Raw genomic sequence first — 20,294 nt, forward strand, 5'->3', positions numbered from 1 at the left:
GTGTGAATGGGGGCTGTCGACATTCACAGAGGCCCACTGGGGGCCCTGCCTGTGCCACAGACACTCATGTGCCCAGGGATGCACTTGCAGACTGTTTGAGGCACGTTCCCACTGTGCTGCTGGCTTGTAACCTGTCTCTTACACCAACCTTTCATTTTCTGGAATCTTCTTCAGAGGGAGTACAGTTATGTAAACGGGTGTGTTCATGGCTGCTGAGAATGGACAAGAAGAAAACTAAGTCACCCGTCCACTGTCACTCGGTGGCTCTGCCTCGCTTACTGAGGTCACTGAGAGGGTCAAATTGCCTTCACATTTTTTTGTGGTTGTTGTCGAAAAACAACAACAAAAGAAACTGCACGTGGCGCACACTTTAATCCCAGTACGGCGAGGCAGAGGCAGGTGGACCTTTGTGAGTTCAAGGCCAGCCTGGTCTACAGCGTGAACTCCAGGCCAGCCAGGGCTACAGAGAAAGACCCTGTCTCAAACAAACAAACAAACAAACAAACAAACAACCAGAGCATATAAGATCCAGGTTGGACTCTTGAACCTTGGACATGCACAATAACTAAATAAAAATTGTAAACAAATGAATATAGACAAATTAATAACACCAGGGGCCTTGCACTTTCTCTTAGTACGATGGTGACTCCAGGCTGGTCCTGTCTTTTCCTAAATTTCCAGCGTGGTGTTAGAATCCAGAAAGCAGGCAAAGTAAGGTCTGCGGCCTGGGCCTGTCGGGCAGGAGTCCCCTTAGGGCCTGTCACAACCTTTTGCTACAAAGGGAAGCCCACGGCCGCTCCATATTTCTGGAGAGAGTCTGGGGTGCCAATGGCCCTTCTGAGTGTCCTTCCCTCCAGCCATTGAGATGGAAGCAGCACCCACACATACCTGAGTGTCTCCTCAGCCACGTCTCTTCCCCGGGCCCCCAGGTCCCTGTCATGTGGCCTGATCCTGATTGCTGTGGGCCTATGTACCCCAGTGCAGGGATACCCAGGTCTGTCTCTGATGGCCATATACTACTTTTTGCCTGAATGGGTCACTGGACCCATGACCTCCAAGGTTCCTGTGGTCCTGACAAAGGCTTCCTTCTCTTCCAGTCTCTGACACCTGGGGAATAGGACTTGAGCCAGGGAATATGTCCCTTGCTCAGGCCACATCTGCCCCCAATCCCCAGAGTCCCAGCTTCAAGTCAGGGTGAGGTCTGGGGTCACCCTTCAAGCAGTTGACACAGGATCTGCCTGAGCCTTGGAGCAGCTCCATCAGGAAGCTTGGAGAAGCTGCCCCCAGCAGGAGTTAATTAATCAAAGCTGGACGCATCTGTTGTTAATTACACCATGCCAAGGTTAACTCTTCCCTTGCTGGACCTGTCAGTTGGGAACAGCGGTGAGGACCTGACCTATCCTCCTTCCTTGTGGAAAGTGAAGTCATGAGCCAAGGAGAATGGTGTGTGCCACAGGGTCTGTGTGCGCTAGCACGCGTGTGTGCCACAGGGTCTGTGTGCGCTAGCACGCGTGTGTGCCACAGGGTCTGTGTGCGCTAGCACGCGTGTGTGCCACAGGGTCTGTGTGTGCTAGCACGCGTGTGTGCCACAGGGCAATCTCAGGGCCAGCTCTCGCCTTCTCTCTCATTGGAAACAGTTTCTTGTTCCCAGAGATTCTCTCGGCCTCCATCTTGCTGAGGGAGTTCTGGGATGGCAGATACAGGTTTCTAGAGCCATCTTTTATGTGGACTCTGGGGAGTCAAAGCCAATTTCTCATGCTTTTGTGGCAGCGTTTTGCCTATGAGCCCATCCGGGACCGCATATCAGGTCCTGGCAGGGAGTACTGCTTTTCAGCAGTTATGCCCTTACATTTTGTCACAGGTTCCAAGGAAAGTGGAGACGGAACAGACAAACATCTTTATTTACAGCAACGAATAGCACAGACCCTCCCTCTGCCCACCCCAGCTTCCAGTCTTACTATGCCCTGTCCCACCCAACCCCACCCCAAGCCCCACCCTCTTGGGTCACTGTACGGGTCAGGCTCCTATAAGAGCCCAGCAAATGAGCTGGGGAGGAGGGTAAGGGCTGACATGGGCCAGGCAGGTGTCTTTTCACATTTTCTGTCTTCCGAGCTGGGGTAGCCGAGGGAGGCAGACACCTGGAGCAGAGGTAGAGAAGGACAGAGGCCTCACATTCCTGCCCCTCCCCTGCCGTTCACAGTGTTCGGAGTCCTTGCAGCTAACTGGTCCTGTCTTACCAGGTTCTAGAAGCCACGTTCCTGGTCACCCACCGAGGAGAGCAGGCTTGTCGGTAACGGACCTGTTCCGCGGCTGAGATGGCTCCTCTGGCCATCCCACCTTCTCACATCTGGGCTGGGATTCTGAGGGGGCCTTGGGGTCAGGGGAGCTGTCAAGCTTCGTGTGGCAGCTCTGGGGCTGCTCTGTGGCATCAGGACGAGAAGCAGAGTCCACAGCACTCCATGCAGATCTCCAGGCAGTCTGCCGACTCGCAGCAGGCATCCACAATGCCACAGTCCAGATCGCAGGGCAGGTCGCAGTCTGCGCACTCGCCGGAGCCGCAGCAGCAGCAGCAGAGGCAGGAGTCCTCGGAGCTGCAGGAACCGCACGTGGCACAGTCCAAGACGATGTTGCAGAGTGTCAGGAACTCACAGAACAGACAGGACAGGATGCAGTGGACGCAGCAGTCTGTGGGCGGGGGCAGGCGAGTCAGAGACAGGAGCAAGGGAGCCCCCGTCACAACAGTCCAGTTTCACCTAGTGTCTGTAGCCCCCATTGCCCCGAAAAGCAAATGGAGCTAGTGGGGGGATACCCAGTTTCTTTATAGGCACAGGAGGTGAGTAAACCAGAGTGGAACTGAAGGGAGCAAAGGCAGTCTGCATTGGGAGTCCTTTTTTGGGGGGGGGGTATTTCGAGACAGGATTTCTCTGTAGCTTTGGAGCCTGTCCTAGAACTTGCTCTGTAGACCAGGCTGGCCTTGAACTCACAGAGATCCACCTGTCTCTGCCTCCCGAATGCTGGGATTAAAAGTGTGCACCACCACCACTCTGAATCTCTGCCTTAACTGCGCTCTGATTATGTATTTAACCAAGTGGGTGAAGAGGTGTCCCAGGCACCAGTATAAGTACGGTGTAGGAAGGACACTCGCCTAAGCCTCCTATAACAACTCTACGATGTGGGCTGTAATTAGCCCCATTCTACAGATGAAGAAACTGAGGCACAGAGATTAGCCATTTAAAGATGTAGCCAAAGGGTTGGGATTTGGCTCAGTTAATAGAGTGGTTGCTTAGCATGCAGGAGGCCCTGGGTTCAATCCCCAGCACTGCAGAAACTGTGTGCATATGCAATTCCAGTGTTTGGGATAGAGAAGCAGGAGGATCAGCAGTTCAAGATCATCCTCAGATACTTGGTGAGTTGGAGGTCACTCTGAGCTACGTGAAACCCTGTCTCAAAAAATGAAACAAATAAACAACAATATACTACTCTGTCGTTGGTTACACCTCACCAATCTGTTGTGTGTCCCAGAGCCAGGACAAAAACCAAACAAACAAAAACAAGCAACAAGAACTCAAAACAGAGGCTGCGTCAGATCCTGCCGTGCTCAGAGCTACCACAGACACCCTCAAGGGGGAGAAGCTGAGGTTCCAGGTGGGCCTCAGGCCTGGTGAGCTGTCTCTCCTGACTGCACCTTCTCCTCCGCTCTGTCCGCGCTGATCTTCTGCTGAAACTCAGGCGAAGCACGGCCGAGTGGTACCTCTCTCTCTGCCTGGAATAGTCTCACTCCTTTCTTTCCCTACTTCTCCAAATGCCATCTCCAGCAGGCTCCCCTGGAGGAGCAGAACTCTCCAGAACTCTCCTCACCCTGGCACACCCCGCTCACTGCCTGCATTCTTCTGACTTCCTAGCTCCGTCGTGGGCCACTGCACAACAGGCTTTACGTAGATGGTCACCTCACCCTTGCCAGGTGGTGGTGGTTTGAAAGAAAATGACCCCTGAATGGAGCGGCACTGTTAGGAGGAAGTGTGTCACTGTGGGGGTGGGCTTTGGGGTCTCTTGTTCAAGCTTCCTTCAGTGGGGCTCAGTCAACTTTCCCTTACCTGCAAGACTAGCACTCTTGACTCTCACACCACATCTGCCTGCTCGCTGCCATGCTTCCCTTCGTGATCATAATGGACTGAACCTCTGAAACTGTCAGCGAGCCCCCCTCAATTAAATGTTTTCTTTATAAGCACTGTCGTGGTCATGATGTCTCCTTCCAGCAATAGTAAACCCTAAGTAGACACAGCTGCTGCCAGGGCAGTCACCTTGGTCTGTTATGGTCACAGATGTGTCCTAGTCCGCAGAATGCTTCTCTCCTAAGGGCACGCACACGGTCCTGTCTGTGTGTACAAGCTGTAGTCCTGCACGACTGTAATCCCAGCTCCCGCAGGCACAGGCAAGAGGATCAGGAGTTCAAGGTCATCGTCGGCCACAGAGAATCTGAGGCCAGCTTGGACCACACAAAGTGAACACAGTAGGCCCTTATTTGACTGGTGGGCTGAGCCCTCACTGCAGAGTGGTGGACAGTAAGCCCTCCTGAGGGCCAGGCAAGGGGAACCAGAGCTGCACTTTGCTGACTAACACTGTCCAGCACCCTGTGTGGCAGCCCTGTCTTCTATGCCCCAAATGGATCCAGTAGTTCTCTTCAACTCCAGATGTGTTAAATCTGCTGTATTTAAGACTCTCAGTCCATCTCAACCGTCCCCGTGTGTCAGTAGGTCATCTTTGCGTCCCTCAACATAGTTGGCATAGTTGATAAAAACCTTCCCAGAGTCCCTGCCTCCTGGAGTCTCAGTCAACCTGTCAAATGCCAAACACACCTACTACAGATCACTTCTGAGTTCCCTATCTCGGCCTCTGTGCTGGTGTGGCTGTTTCCACGCTAATACAGCCTCTGTAGTGGGCTGTCACATGGATAACGACCCCATGTGTGCCCTATCCACAAGAGCCCAATGAGGGCATGGGCTAGGTACCTAGCATGTAGCAGGTGCCCAGAATGCACAGCTGTTAATATTATTTATTTTCTTGCACCCCTGGGAGTTGAACCCAGGGCCCTGAGCGTGCTAGACAAGTGCTCTACCACCCAGACACTTCTCTCCATCCTGCCCAGGGGAAGTCAGCTAAGGAATGACTGCCTGTCATAAATACTTTGGGCAGAATCTGCCCCAAGGGGTGAGAAGGTTTCAGAATGCCTTACTTAACAAATTCAGGGATGGTGGGGTGGGCAGGGCCCTCCCTAGAAAGCTGGCTCAGTGGTTTAGAGCATTTGCAGTTCTTGCAGAGGGCTTGGGTTTGATTCCATCCAGTTCGGTTCTTATAGCTTCTACATGATGGCGCTCAACCATTTGTAATTCCAGTTCCAGGGCTTGGACAGCCTCTCCGGCCTCTGAGGGCACCAGGCACACACATGGTGCACACACACATGTGCAGGCAAAACTCTCATACACAAAAATAAATACATCTTTCTTTCTTTTCTTTTTTGGTTTTTCGAGACAGGGTTTCTCTGTAGCTTTGGAGCCTGTCTTGGAACTAGCTCTTGTAGACCAGGCTGGCCTCGAACTCACAGAGATCTGCCTATCTCTGCCTCCCAAGTTAAAATAAATAAATCTTAAAAGCAACAGCAGGGGCTGGAGAGATGGCTCAGTGGTTAAGAGCATTGCCTGCTCTTCCAAAGGTCCTGAGTTCAATTCCCAGCAACCACATGGTGGCTCACAACCATTTGTAATGAGGTCCTCTTCTGGCCTGCAGGCATACACACAGGCAGAATATTGTATACATAATAAATAAATATTTTTAAAAAAAGCAACAGCAATAAATGCACACATTGAATCCTGCTTGCAAGGGGCCAGGCCAGGGTCCCCCGACATGAGCAGGGCTGCGATCAGGTAGTTCCTGAACTACAGATGACTGCCCCACGATACCCGATGGGGCAAGCAGATGGCTGCCGGCTGTGAGGTCGGAGCAGAAAGCAGCTGGGTGTCTGGTCTGATAAGTTCTGGCATCCCCTGCGGAATCTTGTGTCCCCTACCCCCCATTGCTCAGCATCATTTTACGCTCTACGTTTGCTTTGATTAAACAGATGGTCCACTCCTAAAGGAATTTTTTTTCATTTTCTCTGGTGTTGGGGATGGAAAGTGGGGTCACAAGCCCCTGGCGGAAATTTTCTGATTCTGGTGTAAACTGGATCAGCCCAGATGGCCACAGTCCTTGTTAGGGTAATCCTGAGGGAGCCGGTCTGGGACTGAGGTCACTTCACCGCCCGGTGTGCTTCTCAAGGTGCACGAAGTTCAACAGGGCACCAAGGGCTCCTCAGAGCCAGGCTCTCGCACTCTCGCATCAGCCTTCCCCGCGGCTTCTGCCCAGCCCCTAGCTGTTTGCGCCCCATAGATGATTTCCCGGAGGCTGGAGGTCTCCCTTTCTAAACACAAACCCCACAACAATGTGGAGGTAGGAGGATACCTTGCAGGAGTTAGCAAGTCCCTGAGAGCTGGATGGTAGGGGTGTGAGCCACTACGCCTGGTTTATTGCCGCTTGAGACAGGATCTAGCTACGAAGCCCAGGACGGCCTTGATCCTCCTGCCTCAGGAGCCAATAGGCAGGAGGCACTGAGTCCAACCGAGCTGCGAGCACAACTCAACCTGCAGCCAGGGCTGCGCTCCCTGTCTGCGCACGCGGGACGGCAGGGGTCTTACCTTCCTGTGCCTGGAGGGGGACCTGGGAAGTTGACCGAGTGCTGCCTTTGCTCTTCCTCCCAGTTTGGCTGCCCAGAGATGGGTGTGTCTGCAACTTCCGGTGGGCCTTGGGGCCTCCCGGGGCACCGTTCCCCGCATGCCCAGCACTGCCCAGTTCTGAGGGGTGGCTATGGTCGGAGCCGTTTGGCAGTAGTGGGGTGCAGCCTAAGGGGTTCCCCTGAGGCTGGCCTGGGGAAATGAAGAGAAAAGGTGGTGATGAAAGGGAGGGTCACCCTCTGATGATCAGTCTGAACCCTACCAGTTCACACCTCCGGCAGCGAAGGCAGATTTGTGTCCTTTACATGGAGAAACTGAGGCCCGGAAAGCAGAAATGACGAGCCCACAGGGACATCATGGAACAGTTACAGCCTGGAGTTCAGTTTCAACTCCCATAGCAGTGCTCATCCCGGAAAAACAAAAACTAAAACCAAAGGTACAAAGCAGGGGTACCTGCACCCCACTTTCTTACTCCACATGAACTCTGTCCTCTTGTTGTAGGCTCTAGGACCTGGGCTAGACTGGTAGGGTGGAGGAGACAAGGTCAGCTGGGGTTGCTGACAATGGCAGTGAATCAGTTAACCTTCACCTTGGCTTCTGCCAAACCCCCAGCTGTTTTCACCCTTGGTGCTGCTGGTGACTTATTGGGAACATCTGTTTGGAGACGCATGCTTGGCTCTGGATTGAGGGCCCCTCGTAGCAGCCCCTTTATCTTCTGCTTCTTGCCCTCAGCTCTGCATAGTCCCGCCCTGCTCTGCTACTGTGGGCAGAAAGGACTGAGCAGCTCCTGGTCTGGGTGACAGGGGTGGGGGCGGGACGGGGCGGGAGGGAGAACTGGTAGGGAGCGCCTTCCAAAGGCCATGTGCCCTCCTAAACTAAGCAATCAGTTTTAGAAGCTGAGCCTGGTGATGCCCCAAGCCCTCAGCGGCTTTCTAGATCTCCTTCAGAGGATGCTCAACTGAGCGGCTTGGCACGAGTCTCAGAGACTGAGGGGACCTGTGTTAGGCTGGTAGGGGAGGTAAGAAGGGGTCACAAGAGGTCTGGGCCCTGGCTGCTGAATGCCTTCTGCAAACATGGGGTGCTTCCATTCCCTCAGCAGGACCCTAGTCCTCACTTCTTCAGCAGACTTGGGGATTTACATTCTACAGGGGGGAGATACGAGGAGGCCCTTGGTGCTCAGGAGAGAGGAAGGTGGCCTCAGTGCTGGACTCTGGGGGCTGGATGCTCGTGTGCCAGTCAGTCATGGTTCCTTTGAACACTCACTGCGTGCCAACCAGTTGCTGCCCCTTGAGCACTGTGTGTGCTGGCCAGTTGTCCCCAATACTTGCTGGTTATTTTCTAATGAAATCTTCTTTATACCCCCCCCATCCCCATCTTTGAGACTTTTGTAGCCAAAGCTGGACTCAAACTGGTTATGTAGCTGACGATGACCTTGCATAGGAGTTCAAGTCCCTCATTCTCCTGTCTTGACTTCCAACGTGCTGGGATTACTGGTGTAGACCACTGTGCCTTAGGACAGAGGCAAGGGATGGGGGCAAAGGCTGGGGACTGAGGAACTGGGAAACAAACTGTTATATCCACACAGTCACTTCCTAGAGTAGCAGCTAGTTAACATGCTCTGAGTGGGTATCGGTGTGCGAGACCGTGTGCCAGAGTAATGTCTTTAAACATTGTAAGCCATCTGTTATTGGTACATTTCTCAGATGAAAAAACTCGAGGACCAGCTGGTATAACTCACAAGAGATCCCACAGCTAGGAAGCGGAGAGAGGAGGCTGGGAGGATAACACCATGACAAGGTGGGAAGCAGAGGTGCCAGGTTGGGGTTGGGGCAAGGCATGGCTGAGGCCTGCACCTGGCAAACAGGAGCAAAGCCACGGGAGTGGCTAGGCCTGAATCATCCTGGCTCCAGAGAAGACTGGCTGAGCCTTTGGCCAGTGTCACTGTCCCTTGCCCTGCTGCCTAAACATGGGCTCAGTGGCCAGAGGGAGGGAGTCTGTGGTGAGCCTAGGGCCCTGGGAGGCCCTGCAGACACAAAGCTCGCCTGTGGCCTCGGCTGTGGGGTGGCCAAGGGGTGGGGGTGGTGTTGAGTCACAGTGCAAACACTCAAAGCCATAGACACAGGGGTGTCTGTCCCACTCTCGCCTGGGCCCCCTCCCTGTGGCCATGGCCATGACCTCCTTGTCTCGTGTGTGTATGTGTGCGTGTGTGTGCGCGCGTGTGTGTGCATGCATGCGTGTGTGTTGTGTGTGTGTGTGTGTGTGTGTGTGTAAGGCTGCTTCCAGGCTGTCCAGTTTGGCCCCAGATGCCCTCGTCAGAGGTGCAGGGGACACATTATTTATGCCAACACAGCAGGTGGGCACAGCAGAATGAGGCCAGAAGTTTGAGTGTTAGGCTTGTGTCCTGGTCTGGTCTGGGTCTGTGCCTCAGTTTCCTCATCTAGAGAATAGGCTTGACAAGAGCTGTCGTGATGTCTCTCTACGAAAGTACTTGAAGTCATTCAAAGACAGAAAATCCGCTTTGAGATACTATCATGGAAGGCAGTAGATGCTTATTAAAAAAATGACCTGGGTAGCCCTTGTCCACTGTGAAGACCTCCAAACAGGCCTGGTAAAGAAGATGAACTTTGTTCCGTCCTCCCCAGAGCATCTGGGTGCTCCCCTCTTTCCTCTGCACCCAGGTCCTGTCCTGAAGGGTACACTGCACTGAGTTTCAGCTTCTGGCCCTGCCCAGCACACCAGTTCTCTCTCTCAGAGGCAAAGGATGCCTCTTGTCCTGCAAGCTCAAGCTGTGTTTCTAGGAGCTTGGCCTCTTACAAGGTAGAGGCGGAGAGCTGCTGCACTGTATCTTGACGCCACTCTGTGGTTGGATTTCCTCGGGCAGCCCTGCATGTTGCCACCCCAAACCGAAGTCCCCTGTACTCACACGTCACAGCTTCTCTGTGAACATCGAGGTCAGTGCTGTTCAGAGTCCGGTGAGCCCCAGGACCACTGTCTTGGGGCATGCAGGGTACCACCTCCTCTGGGGAGCCCTCTTCTGATGATGTGTCTGCAGGGTGAGTGGATCCTGCTGCTACCTCCAGCCCAGGGAGGAGGGACATGGTCTGGGCTAGTGAAAAAGCAGATGATGAAGGATTGTTTCTCTGGCATCTTTCTATGTGCTCAGGCCCAGGTCTGACCTCCAGGCCAGAGCCCTCAATGAACTCCTTACTTCTGGTCCCTTCACGAGTCAGTCAGCTATCACCTTATCTGGCTGCGGTGTTTGACTTCCAGATGAAGGTTTCTGAATCATAGCTCATATGTGTGCATGTAAGTGTTCCTGGGTGAGTACATGCATGTGGCATCAGGAGGGACCCATGGTACAAAGAGGAGTAGGGAGAGGAGAGGCACACGGTGCAGGAGAAAACAGACAAGCTGTCCAGCAGCGGAGCCAGAGAGACAGTTACGGGGACTGACGGGCACTACAAGGCAGATGCCAGGGAAAGGGAGTTCAGGAGATTGGGTGGGGACGGCTGAGATCTAGTGACAGGTTGTCTGGGACCAAGAGCAAAGTCAGCCACAAGGAAGAAAGACAAAGACTAGACAGGGCCTGGGCAGACCAGGGCAAGAAGCTGCTCAGACAGGAAGAGGGCAGATGCGGAGAAATTGGGTCAGAGAGGGGATGCTGGCATGGGAGAGGAGAGAGAGAGAGAGAGAGAGAGAGAGAGAGAGAGAGAGAGAGAGAGAGAGAGAGAAAGGAGAGAGAGAGAGAGTAACCTGGGGGTGAGGAGCAGGGAGGGGCCCCAGGCAGGAAGAGAGGCCAGGAGCAGCCTGGAGCGCTGGGGAAGAGGTGAACCACAGTCCCGTGTAATTAGAGTGACTCTGGGCAGGGTGGGCGGAATGAGGGAACGAGGCCACCTTCAAACCACAGCGCCCTTGGCAGCAGGACTAGAGCCCCTTGGGCTCCCAGGAAGGGATGGGAATGCGCAGTGTCTGAGAACCCACAGCTTCAGCCTCTGGGTAAGGCAGGGGCCATAGGGGTAAAGTCCAAGTTCTGACAATTTTGGCTGTGCTATGCAGTGAGACAGCAGTGGTCTCAGAGCATGGTTCTCTACCTGTGTCTCCCTCATAGTTCCCATGCTGGGAGAAAGAAGAAATAGAAGCAGGAGACTCTGAGAGAGGCAGATGCCAAAGGGCAGGGCTCTGGGGAGGGAGGCAACACAGATGGGGGGGGGAGAAAACAGCAGAGATGGGGAGGGAGGGTACACAGATGGGGAGGGGGAAAAACAGCAGAGAAGGGGAGGGAGGGTTCACAGATGGGGGCGAGAGGCGGGAGAAAACAGCAGAGATGGGGAGGGAGGCAACACAGATGGGGGAAGGGAGAAAACAGCAGAGATGGGGAGGGAGGGTACACAGATGGGGGCAAGACGGGGGAGAAAACAGCAGAGATGGGGAGGGAGGGTTCACAGATGGGGGCAAGACGGGGGGAGAAAACAGCAGAGATGGGGAGGGAGGGTTCACAGATGGGGACAAGACGGGGGAGAAAACAGCAGAGATGTCCAAAGATAAGAGGTCAGAATCCGATCCACCCTGTACACACCAGAAAGGGATGGAGACAAAGGAAGGTCCTGCCAATGGAAATGGGTTCCATTACAGAGAACAGAGACGAGCTTCCACAGATGTCCTCTGAGCTGTCTTCAGATGACAGCCATAGAGGGAGATAAACAGAGCCGTCCATGGAGATGTGGGCACTTGGATCTGGGAATCAAAAGCTGGAGGTAGGCCTAGGTGTGCTCCCGTGTCCAGCCACCTCACTGGCTGCTGAGCCCGAGACCCAGTTAACAGCCCCTAGTTCCTCTTGGCCATGCAGACACAAATCCCAGAGGCCTACTGGGTAGCACAGACACTGCAGACCCAAGTAGGCATGCTTCTGCCTGCCCAGGGCAAACCACAGGCCTCATCACAGATAGGAGCTGGGGCAGAGAGTAGGAGGTGCAGGGGCTCAGGAAGCTTCTGCGTTAGGTCCCAGCTCAAAGCTGCAGCCGGGTATTTATAAGGGTTGGCGAGGAAGAGGACTGGGCGAGCACTCAGTTAAAGCATTTGTTTGACATGAAAACAACAACCCTGGTTGCTATTCCCAGCACTGCCAAAAACCCAAAACCCCAAACAAAAACAAACAATGATAGCTCTTTCACCCTGTGAGTGGTACCAATGGGGTGTGGTATCACTTACCTATAATCCCAACACTTGGGTGGTGGAGGCCAGAGGTTCAAAAGTTCAAGGCCAGCCTTGGTTACAAAGCAAGTTCAAGGCCAGTCTGGGCCTCAGGAGAGACCAACTCTTAAAAAAAAGTTTTAAAGCCAGGTGGCGGCACACACCTTTAATCCCCAGCACTCTGTGAGTTCAAGACCAGCCTGGTCTACAGAATGAGTTGCAGGACAGCCAGGGCTCTCCTCACAGGTTTATACTGAGAAACCTTATCCCAACAAACAAAAACAACAACAGAAAACAAATTTTAAAAGTCTATAGGAGTGTGTGTGTGTGTGTGTGCGCACACGCGTGTGCATTGTCAGTAGGTACTCTGGAGAAGGCAGTAGCCACTGAGTCTTAAACAATCGTGGGGGAGGGGTGTTTGAGAAGAGCAATGGGACCAAGACCCCAGAACCACAGTTCGGTGGGAATGAGGGAGCGCAAGCTGTTTGGTGCTTCTGAGGTTGGGAGCCTGCAACAGCAGCTGGTCATTAAAGGCCCTTGGCTTCCCAGACTTTCTCCTGAGGTCACAGAGTGCACAGTCCTGTTTAGACAGAGCCAAGATTCCTGCTTTTTTGCCCCCCAGGGCTTGAGAAGGAGAAAGACAATAAAGAGGGTTTAAGGCCATGGGAGTCCCTGGCTGTCCTTTCACCTAGGTGTCTCTCCTCCCAGTCACTACAAGGCTGGTGACCGGGATGGAACAAAAGCTTCTAGAGAGACCAGACCATGGCCTGAGGGACACAGAGGGGCAGACCTCCTGAAGCTAGGAAGGTCACAGAGGGGGCAGAGGAGGGAGACAGGCCAGCAGAACAGGGAGGAAAGGGTGGAGTCAGGAAGACTGCTCTGGAGATGCTGCCCCCAGAGGACCTGGGCCCCAGGAAGCAGCTGGGACAGAAGAGCCAGGGCACACGTGGGCTGAAGACTCCCAAACTGAGAGGCTAAAGAGCCCAGTTTTCCCTCTGTGACCAAAAGACTCCTCGTCCTGCATGGAGAAGAGAGAGAGCATCTCGAAGGAGACTCTCCTGACGTGTATGTGTGTGTGTGTGTGTGTGTGTGTGTGTGTGTGTGTGTGTGTGTGTGTGTATGCGCGCGCGCGCAGGAGCGCAGAGGAGAGGTGTGGCTGGGAGAGGCCTGACATCTAAGCCACCCATCTGACCAGAGTGACATCACTATTGATTTACACAGTGAACTCAACATGCTAGTGTCCTGCACCTCTGCAGGGTCCCTTCAACACGTGCTCCTCCCTAACACGGGGCGAGGCTCTGGTCTGCATGCCTCTCTAGAAACAAGTGGAGAGAACTTTCCACATGCTCCACAGGAAAGGTGGGGAGACTCACTCCAGCAGCAGGGACCTCGCGGATTCCCTCTGTCTGTCATCCACCAGATTTGGGGGGGGGTGGTTCTTGGCCAGGAAGGAAGAGGAGAACCTCTTCCAGTGGGGATGGGTTCACTTCAAGCCTGGCCAGTTCCCATGTTCTGGAGCTCCAAGTCTTGCCCCCAGCAAGACTGTCTTTGTGGACAGTGGATCTGGGCTCCCTGTACCTTGGGCTATGACTATCTCTGGAGAGAGAAGATCAGGACTTCAGGCCAGAGAGTGGTGGCTGATACCTCCCAGTCACTCTCAGTATGAGTAGATACTCAAGGCCTCTGTCACACATCTTTAGTCAATGGACAAAGGTCTTGTGTTCCAGGCACACTCGCCTGTCCAGGCCCCTGGGCCATCACAACAGCTTCCGGCCAGACTACCTGTGCTTATATAGTTGCTCTTGACTCCTCCCTGGCCAGCCGCAGCCTCATCTCTTCCTCCAGTAAGCCTCCTCTGTCACCTGTGATACCAGCGTGCCCTCTACACAGCCTGTTACCGACAACTTGGCCACGGAGTGCTAGCTTCTGCTGCAAACTGGCCCCTTGTCGGTCGGTCACCTTCCCTGTGGAGGTCTGCATGTTTGTGGTTGAGTGTTGGAGTTCAAAATGGCTCAGGTTTGGGAAGGAGAAAGAGGGGTCACATGAAGGATTATGGGCGACATCTGACTTTGAACCCCACGGAGACCAGAGATGGTGGGCTATTTTGATGTCCAGTTAGCGAGGCCCGCGCCATGAAGAGGAGGACCTGGGAGGATGTGAGCTGCTGGCTATGTTCAGTCCAGTTGTTTTATTTTAGGTCCAAGGGCTCCAATTCCCAGGAAATTGAATTTAGAGCCACGGGTAGAAATTCGACGCCCCAGTGCTAGGCAGAAATCTTGTGGCTTAGGGAGCCAGGCTCTTGGGGCTCTCAGGAATGGGCGGGGGAGAGGCCAGAGTGTGAGCACTTGGCCACCCGCCCTAACCACAGCTGCCCTGAGTCCTCTTGTGCCCTGTCTGTATCTTGGAACCCTGAAAGAGGAGGCATGTCACACCCTGGCTGTCCTGCCAGCAGCTTCCACTCTGGGGACAGTGCTGTGGCCTCTCTGTTCTGTGAGCGCACAGGGAGCGTGGAGGATTCTGGTCTCAGGGTCAGGCATCTGTGGGGTTCTGGCTGCATCTTCTGCGGTTTGGGCTTCCTGGGTAGCAGGCAGAACAGTACAGGACAGGACAAGTGTTACAAAAGCCACATTGTCTGGCCCAGTTCAGACTGGGGAGGGGGCTTGCTGGGACACTGGGGCCTCAAATTACAGCCCAGGCCTAAGCCTTCCCGGCACTCCCCCCTGGACTCTGCGGCCTGTCTTGAGCACACGTTGCTCCCCTCCTCTTCCATTGGGTGGAGAGCAGGTCAGACAGGGGAGGGGGGTCTTGGAAGGAGATATCGGAGGAGAGAAATACTGAATAAGGGAAGGAAGACAGCATGGGAAAGTGGGGGTGGGAGGAAGGCCAAGAGAGACAGAGACAGTTCCCAGACATGAAGGCCTCCCAGCCCCCAGTTTCCCACTGTCCTTCCAAGCCGAAGAAGCCTGGTCCTTGGAGGAGCATCTTCCCTTGAAGTCTAAGTAATTGTGTCAAGAACTCTCCCAGAACAGGGACTTAGGGCTGATGAAGAAAGAGCACACACTATCTCCATTGGGCAGACGTCCCTCTCAGGTTTTGGAGGCCCCCACCTCTACAGTTGTGAGGGGCCAGGCCAGGTATACAGACAGCTGAGACCATTCCCCAAACAGACAAACTAACTAGGGGGTCCAGGCTGGGAGTAGGGTGAGGAGACTGAGGCCAGAGAAGGGGGAAAGAAAGGACTTGTCTGAGACCCTGAGGGAACCTGAGGTCAAGCCTTGGATCTTCATTACTGAGACAGTCTGAGGAAAGGGAGAGTTTGGGTGTGAGGAAAACAGAGCCTCTGGCTGAGCCAGAATAAGGTTTTAAGTCAGAAAATCTGGACCTACACTTTTGCACCCCACCCCCTACCCACCCCGACTCTAACGGAATCTGCACCTCCATAGCGGTGCCTTCCGTATAAGATAGTTTTAGCCTTTGAGGACAAGGGACTAGGACGCTAGACTGGGAGGCCCCCACACAGCCTTCCTTAGTCTGTAGGGTCCTGGGAGAATCAGGGCAGTTTAGCCCCTGAGGTGGGGGAAGGGGTATTTCACTACGTTGGTAGGGTGTGTATTGTGCCACGCTGGGTAGGGACTGGGCGGAGTGAACGGCAGCTAGCAAGGAGGGAAGGGGCCAGCTTCGTAGCCACTAGTTGCTGAAACAAAAGTTTGCAGAAAGCGCTCTGCTCAGTTTGGGGGAAGGGAAGAAGAGAGACTCAGACGCCACCCACCCCCCACCCGCCACACACCCCGCCTAAGTCCCTCATAAATATTTACACACTGGGCAGAAATGGTTGAGACACAAATCCCAATATTATGGGCAGACGCACGACGTGTGTGTGTGTGTGTGTGTGTGTGTGTGTGTGTGTGTAGAGCTGGGGCTGGGGGGAGTTGGAGCCAACTCCGCTCAGCCATGGCTGCTCCGGGCCCAGTTTCCTCACCCTAGCCCTCTACTCCTTTCTACTCCCCTTGGACCAGGTCCCCAATACTCAGACTTCTCACCCTCACTCCCATCCAAGCTCCTGGGAGCTATCCGCCTGTGTGTCTGCTAGAGAACTAACAACCCCACCCCCCAAAAAAACCCTGTTAGTTTTCCACCCCACTCCGGTCCATCTTTACTTTCCATTCCTTCTCCTACCTGGGTCCAGGGTAGCGCTGGGGACTCCATGGGGCGCGTCGCACAGAGCAGGGCACTGACTGCTCACCTGGGACATCGGCCCGGGACCTGGAGAAAACAGCGCTCAGCGGGCAGGGCGGGCCTCCCCCGGTTGTGCGTGGGGAACCGGGGACTGACTGGGGGTGCCCTAGCGCAGACTCGTGCAAGCTGTGCTCCCAGGCAGGTCACCGCGTGGACCCCTCCATGAGACACCTGGTGTCGCCTGCGCCCCCTCCCCGCTCACTCGCTCTTGGCTCCCATTCCAGCGCCAGTTCGCACCCACCTAGCGCCCCTTCCTTCTTCCTTCTCTCTCTCTCTCTCCAGCCCCCTCGCTCCTCCCCTCTTCCCTGGCCCACCCTGTCCCCGCCCCCTCCTCGCTGGCTCGCCCCCCACGCATCCCCTCCCCCGTGCGGGGCTCGGCGCTGCCAGGGCAGGACACGTCTGTCCGCGGGGCGTCCGAGGCCCAAGCCCCCACAGGAAGCCAGCTCGTCTGGTTTCCTCTCCTCGCACAGAGCCAGGGGCTCCAGTCTCCCCAGATCTCCGCCTCCTCAGGCCGGGAGGACCTCGCGGGTTGCACAAGGGGCCGCGTGTTTTTTCCTTCTATCTTAAACTTTGCAAAAGTTTCCAGACTATCAAAAGAAAGAAGTCACTATCACCCTGGGACAAATGTCTGAATACTACTAGCCCACAAATTGCGTTGTCCCAGGATGAGAGCAACCTAGTTCCTCTGGTGCCTTTGTTCATGTCCTCGATTTCCACTAAGAAGCTGGGCGCCTGGAGTGTGGGGATCAGCCCGCCAGAAACTAGACCTCCGGGAAATCCAATTGGTGTCTCATCAGCCTCCCCTATCCCATAGCCAGAAGCATCCCCAGTACCCTGCCATCCCCGCCAGCTGGACGTGGGAATTCGTTTCGGGGGGGGTTCTTTGGGCTCCAGGCCGGCACCCCAACTTCAAACACGAGGGTGAGTGTAGAAAGGGGTAAGGAGAGGTCAGTCTGTTGGCCTGGCTGGAATTGTAAACTCTGGCTGTGGGGAGGGGTTGTCACCAAGCAGGGTGTGTGTGTGGGAAGGAGGGAGTTCGGAGACCCCCAGAGTGACCCCAGGACCCGATTCCGAGAACTTGTGGGCAGCCAGGTAGGGCTGGACAGGGACCCACACTGGTCCTGAGCTGCCTCAAGCCCGGCGTCTGAGTCGGTACCACCAGGGCTAATTAGGGAGGCGGCGGCGCCAGGCCACCTCCTCCCAGCCGGCGTTACAACCGAGGGAAGCTGGGACGCCAGGGATGGACCTTCCCCCCACGGTCATCTCCCAGTCCTCGAAGTCAACTACTTACAGCTCTCGTAGGTCTTCTGGGCGCCGTCGGGGCCAGGACCCGCGTGGCCCCCACGGCGCCCGCAGAATTCTCACCACCCTCGAGCCACGTTCTGGCGATGGACTGGAGGGACGGCTCTGAGAAGGAGGTGGGACGGGAAGGGTCCCACCCTGGATGCCTGGATGCTCGCCGCGGTGGGTGGGGGTCTTGTTTGGTTCCCCAGAGCCCTCCGAGATCAGGCTGCTCTCTGGGTGAGAGCTTGGGCGCACTCCTCCTTCCTGGTACGGGCTGAGTCACCGCGACGCGCCCGCGGCTTACAGGGCTTGGCGGCTGCTGCATTCTTCCTCGCTTACCTGAGCCGGTAGGCTGGGCCTCATAAGCAGCTCCAGTCTCCCGCTGGATTCAGCACCCTATCTTTAAGTTTTTCTGTTTCAGAACAAGGCCCCTGGAACTAACGCAATCCTTCCTACTGTTTCCCTGTTGGCTGTGGGCTGTGAAAGCCCCCGTCAGAAGTCCCTGCACCGCTGCAGCACACGCTCATTACACGGGTGTGCTTCCTTTGAGGGCTCAGCATGCCAGGTACATGTGGTGCGTGAACTTTTTCTTGTTGTTGAGGCAGCTTTGATGTAGTCCAGGTTGGCCACAGACTCCCGTGTGACAGTAGTGACGTTGGACTTCATACGCTCGTCTGCTCCTACTTACCAGGGGCTGTGATGACAGGCCACCACAGCCCTCTTATGGGGTCCTAGGGGTGGGTTTCCTGATCGCAGTCAGCACTTCTCCAATCCAGCTACATCCCCACTATGAACTTTTGGGTATGCTACTGTATTTGAATAAGAAGCATTTCGGTGAGGGGGGCGGGTTTAGGTGAGACAGGGTCTCATTATGTAGCCAAGGTGACCTGAACTCCTGATCCCCCAGCTGCGGCAACCTAAGCATTGGGATTACAGGCAAGCACCACTATGCCTGCCTTCACAGACTTGTTTATTACCATTATATTGTTTTTAAGACAGGGTCTCACTATGTTGCTGTGGCCTGGAACTCATTATGTAGACCAGACTACCTTCAAACACTTGCTTTAGCCAGGTGATGGTGGCGCACGCCTTTCATCCCAGCACTAAGGGAGGCAGAGGCAGGCGGATCTCTGTGAGTTCGAGGCCAGCCTGGTCTACAGAGTGAGTTCCAGGATAGCCAGAGATACACAGAGAAACCCTGTCTCAGAAGCAAAGCAAAACAAGACAGCTCAAACACTTGCTTTGCCTCCCAAGGGCTGGGATTAAAGGTGTGTACTTCTGACTTGTCCCCTCCGCCATGACCATCTCCTCTGCTTCCTTCAGCCGGTCCCCTCTATATTACATTGATTCTATCACCCTCTCTTCTCCAGCCTCCTTCAGACCTTTTCCCTCCCATGGTCCCTTTCCTAGAGTTTCACCCTCTATATGTACATAGTTATACATACACATGCATGGTCATGCACACATATAATTTGATATATATTACATATACATATAAACATTTAAATCCTCAATAAGAGGAAACATGCAGATTTGTCTTTCTGAGTCTACTCTATTTTGCTTAACGCAATTTCCAGTTTCATCCATTTTCCCGCAAATATCTGGTTTTGCTTTTCTTCAGGGCTAGAATTTCATTGCGTATGTGACCCGCGTGCTTTACCCCATTGGTCTGTGGATGAGCCTCGGCTGGTTCTGTTTGCTGCTGTCAGCAGTACAGCAGGGAACGGGAACGTGCAGGTATCTCTGTGGCAAACTGGCTTACGTCCTGCAGTGGTTTAGCTGGGGTTTACGCTAGTAGAAACTTGTTTTCAGTTTTTTTGAGGAATCTCCTCATGGATTTCCATCTCACACAGGTCTGCAATCCCCCTAGGAAAAAGGGGGAATTGCCTGAATTATTGTTATTTTTGTTGTTTTTTCCTTGACAATACCCATTCTGACTGAACTGACGTGAATGAGATTGGATGCTCTTTCAGAGTCTTCACCTGAGCAGAATGCCCCACACAGTCTGGTCCTGGCACTCTCTTCCTGAAGGAGCTGGCCGGGTTGCTTGGGTAAGTTAGGGGAGGCCAAAGAGGGATACCAGGTGGCTCTGCACCCTGGTGGTAACAGACATCCCCTGGAGCTAGAGTTTCAAGCCATTGTTAGCTGCCTGATGTGGGTGCTGGGATCTTACAGTACAAGGAGAGCTCACAACCAGGACCTTGCCTGCCCCCAGAAGTGTGTCTGTACACGGAACAGTATACGTATTTCAATCATATAGGTAGGGAATGAGACACCAAGAGGGGAGGGGCTTGACACGTGGTAGCTTCATGTGGACTCCAGTGTTTCACTACCCCCCAAACAGTCAAGATGACAATAAGCCATTGGACCGGCTCTGTAGCCTCCAAGCCTTTTAAAGCTGAGCAAGGCCCTTCCCAGACTGCCCTCTGAGTCTTTCTTAGTACCCATAAGCCTGGCCCCTCCAGTGGTGCCCACCCCACTGTGTTCAGCAGCATGTACCAGTCTTCCCCACTTCCTGTCTTAGACAGAGGTCAGCCAGTTGGTCTGTATGCTGCAGCTGGACCACAGCTGTGGTCTCCGTGTCCTAGAAACTGAAGATAGGACACTGTCTGTGCGAGGTAGGATCCTCCCAGATGAGGGCCATGTAAAGGGGGTGTGTTTTGTTTTGAGATGAAGTCTCACCATGCTGCCTAGACTGACCTCCAACTGCTCGGGTTAGCATCCATTTAGCTAGGACTACAGGCATGTGCCATAACACCAGGTAGGGTGGAGAGGTTGTATGTAGTGAGGGGAGGCTGCTCTGTAGGAATTAACAATTAC

General features: G+C 54.3%; 1 protein-coding gene across 6 annotated transcripts; it reads right to left on the reverse strand.

Moving 5' to 3' along the window:
* Positions 1-1,970: 1,970 nt before the first annotated feature.
* Mdfi (MyoD family inhibitor) lies at positions 1,971-17,733 on the reverse strand. Of its 6 annotated transcripts, none has more exons than XM_075980901.1 (5): positions 17,482-17,733; positions 16,131-16,217; positions 9,688-9,870; positions 6,729-6,956; positions 1,971-2,685 (listed from the first exon to the last, which is right to left on the reverse strand). In XM_075980901.1, exons 2-5 carry the CDS (start codon positions 16,204-16,206, stop codon positions 2,429-2,431), a joined length of 744 nt encoding a protein of 247 aa, XP_075837016.1. In that variant the 5' UTR covers positions 16,207-16,217; positions 17,482-17,733; the 3' UTR covers positions 1,971-2,428. The 6 variants fall into 6 exon arrangements, with proteins under 6 accessions (XP_075837016.1, XP_075837017.1, XP_075837018.1 ...); XM_075980902.1 differs by lacking the exon at positions 17,482-17,733 and adding an exon at positions 16,432-16,447; XM_075980903.1 differs by lacking the exon at positions 9,688-9,870.
* Between the last annotated feature and the right edge of the window lie 2,561 nt (positions 17,734-20,294).

The sequence above is a fragment of the Microtus pennsylvanicus genome, chromosome 7 (assembly GCF_037038515.1).
Source record: "Microtus pennsylvanicus isolate mMicPen1 chromosome 7, mMicPen1.hap1, whole genome shotgun sequence".
NCBI classification, from domain to species: Eukaryota; Metazoa; Chordata; class Mammalia; order Rodentia; family Cricetidae; genus Microtus; species Microtus pennsylvanicus.

Bases quoted from the DNA above. Each gene is read 5' to 3' on its own strand.
- Mdfi (XM_075980901.1), bottom strand. From the start codon at position 16,206: ATGTCCCAGGTGAGCAGTCAGTGCCCTGCTCTGTGCGACGCGCCCCAT. The intron at 9,871-16,130 runs GTAGGAGAAGGA...CTTTTTCACTAG, and splicing joins CAGCGCTACCCTGGACCCAG to CCCAGACCATGTCCCTCCTC. The intron at 6,957-9,687 runs GTGAGTACAGGG...TCATTTCCCCAG, and splicing joins TCACAGAGAAGCTGTGACGT to GCCAGCCTCAGGGGAACCCC.